Below are 6000 nucleotides of genomic sequence, written 5' to 3'. Positions count from 1 at the left end.
CATATTTTTTTTAAATTTTTGCCTCAATGAAAAGTGCAAAGAAATCAAACATAGCATAACAAATAGAGATGACCCTACCCACATGATCTTCATGTATTGCCGAGGGGTGTCGACTTGAAGCTGTGTTGATAGATCCAAAACTAAATCGCTGTTTTTTTCCTCCCGGGCCCTTTTGCCCTATCAGTGTTTGCATGACTTCAATTTTGGATCATTTTTTTCATGTGGTTACTCGGATCAATCTTTTGCTTATAGGTGTCCCTCAAGGATCATACCACAGTACCCCTTTTTTATACAGCACTTCCAGCTAACTTGAGAATGAAAAAAGACTTAACTTCAGACCATTAAAGAGACATTGTGTATCATTTAGCGCTTCCTAGTGATGGATAAAACATTAAAAAAAGATTATTGAAACATGCATTTATTTAAATAATCATAGGTCTAGAAATGTGTATGTAGTTTACATATGTAGCTCGGCTGAAGACAGCTGACATGATTGTCCACCATCTTGTTGCTCAAGGTAACCCAAAAGTCCAAAAACCTTGTGAAAGGCTGGGCAAAATTAGAAGAAAAATGTCACTTTTGAGTCTCCGTAGTTTGTATTTTTCCATGTCCTTTGGAGCGCTCTCTTTCAGTGGCTCTACACATTAGCGTTAACTAGTGGTCAATATTAGTGTGTTAAAAGCAATGCACTAGGGGGGACCACCGGAGCTAGGTTCTAGGGCCAAATGGGGTTTTCCACAAGAGAAGCGCTGATAAAAAAAAACATTGCATTGTTCTCATATGTAATATTTACCACTGACATTCTAGGAATTGATATAAAGGGATCCATAATTAGCATAGGCTTACATTAAACTTGGCCCCTGGGATGATAGTTTGAGTCCCCCGCCATAAGAAGAGTCCAGACTCATTGTTAAAATTTGTCTATTTTATACACATCTCTTTTACAATACCATGTTCTCATTGTTTTTCCACATTTTTTTAAGCAAACTGTTCTCTAATCATTTGTTCACATGCGGTCATTCATATAAAACACCCCCCCACATAAAATTTCATAGAGTAATAATCGGAGTTTAAAAAAAAAAAAAATCAAGTCACACTAATCGTAAGCCGATTTCATAATCATCTCATTTAAAGTGTGGATGGCACGAAAACAATCAGCGGAAGAAATCAAACTCGAAATGCAAAATTAAAAAAAAAAAAAACCTTACTCAACCAAGTGCTGTGTGAAATGTCAAAGTTGACAAAGTTGAAAAAAAAAAGGAAAAAGGGAATGTCTTCCTGCTTGGTCAAGTGGAGATTTTCCTTCTTGCACATTTAGTGGGCGCGTCTATCCCCGGTCTGGAAATGCAGAGTATACAAATCATTTTTTCACATTACAGTATTGTTAAAGTGTCATTGGATAAAAACATCCGAAAAACGAAAAGACCAATAAAGAAAAAGGGAAACAACAGCTTTACACCCGATCACCATCATTTGCAAGAACTACATAAGAAAAAGGTTGGTTTGCTATATTATCATGAGCATCATAATTACCGTATTTCCCGGACTGTTAGACGCACGGAAAACCCCCCAAATTATTCTAAAATTTCAAAGTGTGCCTTTTTATGTGTTTGATCCCTTAAGCACTACGCTTGTAGGGGCACCGTTTTCTTTGGTGTGTCTTGGGTAAGTACAGCCTGGTGGTGCCCATCCCGCGAAATGCATACAGTATTTATACATTACCACACAATGTTTTATGATATACTACCGTATTTCTGCAATGATCGATTATTCAAATAACATGAGTGACCAAAACGGGAATCGAAACTTGGGTCGTGGTGGTGAGTGCTCCAACACTTAACTAGACCCCCACTGGTACAGATGACATACAAAAAGTTGGGTTGGCCGGATCGATCCAATTATTCATATGATACTAAGCAAGTACTTTGTGATCGGAGCAATACTGTTGTCCCGGGATCGATACTTTACTCTACCACCATTTTCCTCAAAGCACTTCTATGTAGATAGCACAGCAGTTTGAGTTGTGACTGACAGAGGCACACTTAACACCTCACGCTACCTGGCCTGCCGCTGCAACCTGTCTGCCACACAGGCAGAAGAGAAAGCCGAATCTTTACACCCTTCCCAATAAGAAGCTAAAAATGACAAGAGACCAACAGGAAACGTCAGACTGGGATCATTTTAGCCAGCTTTAGAGAATTAATAACCGCAGTAACTGAGCCAAGCAAATTTGACCTGCTTTCATGCAAACGAAACATAATAAATGTATAAATATATTATATATTATTATATGTAAATATTTTGTTGGGTTGTAAAGTGCAACAAAATATGTCCTCCACACCCTTCTCACCTCTTGATCGCCAACCCATTTTCATGCCTAAATTACAGGAAAGAACAACGCCAGGTGTCATTTGTGTGGTGGGATGCTACTGTGGCAGCACCACAAATTTACATGAATATGTGAAGGAAGCTCACCCTGCAACCCCAAAAAAAAAATGTAAGCATGTTCCTGAACATAAATCTGTAAATCCATTGTCACTATGGAAACAGAATCAAAAGGGCTTCTTACTGACTTTTAAAAAAAATATTGCACAATAGACAATTTGTATTGTGTTCATTGTTATACAGTATTTGTATTTTCGTTAAAGTGTTGCTCTTTTTGGTTTGACTATCGGCCTTTGATCCAAAACAAATGCTATAGAAATGTTTTGAACTCGTCCTATAGCTGTTTAATAATAATCTTTTCAGTGCCTAAAATTTGTGCGCTTTTTTTTTTTTTGTAAATAAATATACTCATGGTTTGAGGTGCTACTATTCAACGATTGACGTTTCCAAGCAGAAAGTATTAGTATTGGGTTGGTAACGATTGACACTACACTGTATTTACTTAGATCGGCATGATCCTAAGGAAATGAATTGGATTTGAGTCCATCATCACACTAGTTTTACTCATGGTGCCAGAAACAAAAGTGAGAGAAAATAAAAATAAAGACAAAACCGATTCGTCATCAGATACACCAAATAAGCGTGCGTTTCCCCCCCCCTTTCTCTAAGATTTGTTTCTGGTGTTGTGAGTAAAAATAGTGAGATGATGAGATAAAATCGAATGCCTTTGGTGCGTCATCTGTATCACTAGGTGTTACGTTTAGGGGCTCTCACTGCCCAAACCTGGGTTTGGTCCCGGTTATGATTTTAGTCTGACTGACCAATCATTGCATTAATTTATTTATATATATATATATATATATATATATATATATATACACTGTAAGTGTGCGACGGTTATACACTTAAAAATATGTCAGCTTTTAACTGTAGCTTTAATTCCATGCGCCTTATAATTAGAAAAATATGACTAATGACCATTTTTGGGGGGTGCGCCTTGTAGTGCAGAAAATACAGCATTCTGATTTGTTATTGTTGCTGTGTTTTGGGGTGGATGTAGTCATTGGGAGGAGGCCTTTGTGGCAATGGTGGAGACGCAGTGCTGCTGGAAATTGGGCGAATTGCAGCCGAGCCGCTGGTGACGTCCGCCTTTTAATCCCGCGTCGCCCTCCATCGTCCACTGGGGGGCGGCAGCGGCCGAGGCGGGGGAGTTCAGGCCCCTGGGTGGCTCTTCAGAAGGGGGAGGTTCTGGCGGGGCCCCTTGGCTCTGGAGCAGGCTGCTTATGTGGTTGAGGAGGTCGCCGAAGAACTCTGGGACACCCTCGTAACCTGGAGGCGGGACGTGAGATTGACACGTGTCACAACTATTATTAAATAGAACCACAGAAAATAAAGTGGTACAGTAATCCCTCGTTTTTCGCTGGGGTTACCTTCCAAAAACGACCTGTGATGGGCAAAATCTGTGAAGTAGAAACCTGGAGTTTCTTTTACAGGTAGTCTTGTTATATCAAGGTTCCCACAGCTTTAGATATATTAAATTCAAGACTTTTTAATGCCTTTCTAATTCGTAATATTGGAATGTAATATTGTGAATGTGCTTAATTGCTGTTGAGATTGTCATGATTGTTTTCTGTTTTTAGTGTCAATAAATTTGTTCAAACCAAAAAAAATTTAAGACTAAGTCGACAAGGCAATTTTAAACACATGCCTATTTTAATACTATATTGAAACATTATGGTCCAGTTTCCATCTGAAAGATTGCCACTCTCCAAAGTTTTAGACATGGGAAAGAAGTAAAAAGAGCGTTTTCAGTGCAATGTCACAAAAGTAAATCATTATCTGCACTACTTATCCTCAGTAGGGTCGCGGGGGTGCTGGAGCCGATCCCAGCTATCTTCGGGCAGAGGGCAGGGGACACCCTGAACTGGTTGCCAGCCAGTCGCAGGGCACACAGAGACAGACAACTCACTCGGTTATTCACACCTAGGGACAATTCAGACCAGCCAATTCACCTGACATGCATGTTTTTTGGAATGTGGGAGGAAACCCACGCAAGCACGGGGAGAACATTCAAACTCCACACAGGAAGGTTCTATCCCATGACCTCAGAACACTGCGGTGCCCCAAAAGTAAATCAGTGAATTACTAAAAAAAAAAGTTTGAAGTAACGCTTATCAAACAAAAATAATTCTTGAAAAATGGCTGTAAAACCTTTTAATACCAATTCAGGCCTTTATTTTTTAGAACAGTGAATTCAATGCCTCAGGGCTTTTTAAGGATCCGCAGGAGCCCTGTAAATATTCTATCATACACAGGGTTTGAACAAGTGCTTGAAATCGCTTGAATTCATTTTAATGTTGTTGTCAAGGTTTGAAAAAATGGCTTAAATTTTGGATATAATACTTGACTATTTGCTAGAACAATTCCTAAATCAACTAGATTTCGATTTTCATAAAGTTAAGTAAAAAATGAGCAGTGTGGGTCAAGGGTGGACAAAGCCATTACAGTGGTACCTCAACTTATGAATTTCATTTGTTCTGGGAGATGTAAACTAAAACATTTATAAGTAGGGACGCTTTTTTGAATGTAAAGGAGTTAATCTGTTTCAAGTCCCGCAAAAGTATAAGACCATCAGCTAATGAAACAAATACATGTTAAAAATACATTAACACACAATAACACAAAATGAGAGGCACATAATGTCGGGGGGGGGGGAAAGAGAAAGAAATAATAAAAATCTTCATGTACCTTCTAATTTTACCTGGGAACACGAAAAGCATGCCGGGATTCACACTTATGCAGAGAGTTGTCAGAAAGAACTCTGGGAGCACCTAATAGCAGCACGTATTGTACTGTACATTTGAATTCCTATCCTGAAACGCCTTTGTACGAGAGGCAATGTTTTCCTGTTCAGGTACTTTGTAACCTGAAACCTTTGTATGTAGAGACATCTGTAAGTAGAGGTCTCGCTGTATTGGGATATGTAAAATGCGACATACAGACGCTCTCCTACTTACGACAATTCGACTTATTATAAACGGTTGACATGGAAAAAAATTCAGGATATCGAAAAATACTTGGACGTTGCTGAAAGGTAGATTTTGAATTGTGTGCACCTTTTTCCGAGTAGAGGACAGTACTGAAGTGCTTCTGTCCTCCGTGTGGCGCTGTGAGGTGACCCAGAATGCACCAAAAGAAGAACTCCACTTCCTCTTCCTAGTTTGTGTGTAAACATTCTATACCGTATCTCCAGCGCACCAAGAACTTTGACATTTTTACTGTTTAATATTTTGTGCATTATTTCTAAATTGTTGGTGTAAAGAAGAGGGGAGCCGATTCTTTTGTAATGAAAGTGGAATAAGAGTGCTTGATGCGGTTGAGAAAATGGTCAGAACGCTTTTCCCCCTCAACTTTTTACCATGGAGGAGACTCCCTTGAAGCCCATCTTCCAAAAGTAAGTTAAACTCAACTTTATTTTAATCGAGCGTATTATTTTATGAAATGTTTATTTTTTAATACAAAACAATACAGGTTACTTATACAAGCATTAAACATACATTCCGTACAAAATATAACACTGAAGCAACTTACGACCAAATTCAACTAATGAACGAT

At 38.8% G+C, this 6000-nt stretch overlaps 1 protein-coding gene across 1 annotated transcript in view; it reads right to left on the bottom strand.

The window, feature by feature from the left end:
- Positions 1–904: 904 nt before the first annotated feature.
- Positions 905–6000, bottom strand: part of LOC148351660 (inositol-tetrakisphosphate 1-kinase-like) — a 62573-nt gene continuing 57477 nt past the window's right edge. The window contains exon 11 of the mRNA XM_088354343.1: positions 905–3714. Coding sequence (XP_088210469.1) covers positions 3446–3714 — 269 coding nt within the window. The 3' untranslated portion in view covers positions 905–3445. The remainder of the gene's footprint in view (positions 3715–6000) is intronic.

The sequence above is a fragment of the Urocampus carinirostris genome, chromosome 15 (assembly GCF_059441175.1).
Source record: "Urocampus carinirostris isolate Australia breed hairy pipefish chromosome 15, RoL_Ucar_1.0, whole genome shotgun sequence".
Taxonomy (NCBI): Eukaryota; Metazoa; Chordata; class Actinopteri; order Syngnathiformes; family Syngnathidae; genus Urocampus; species Urocampus carinirostris.
This window is presented reverse-complemented; position numbering and strand designations above follow the sequence as displayed.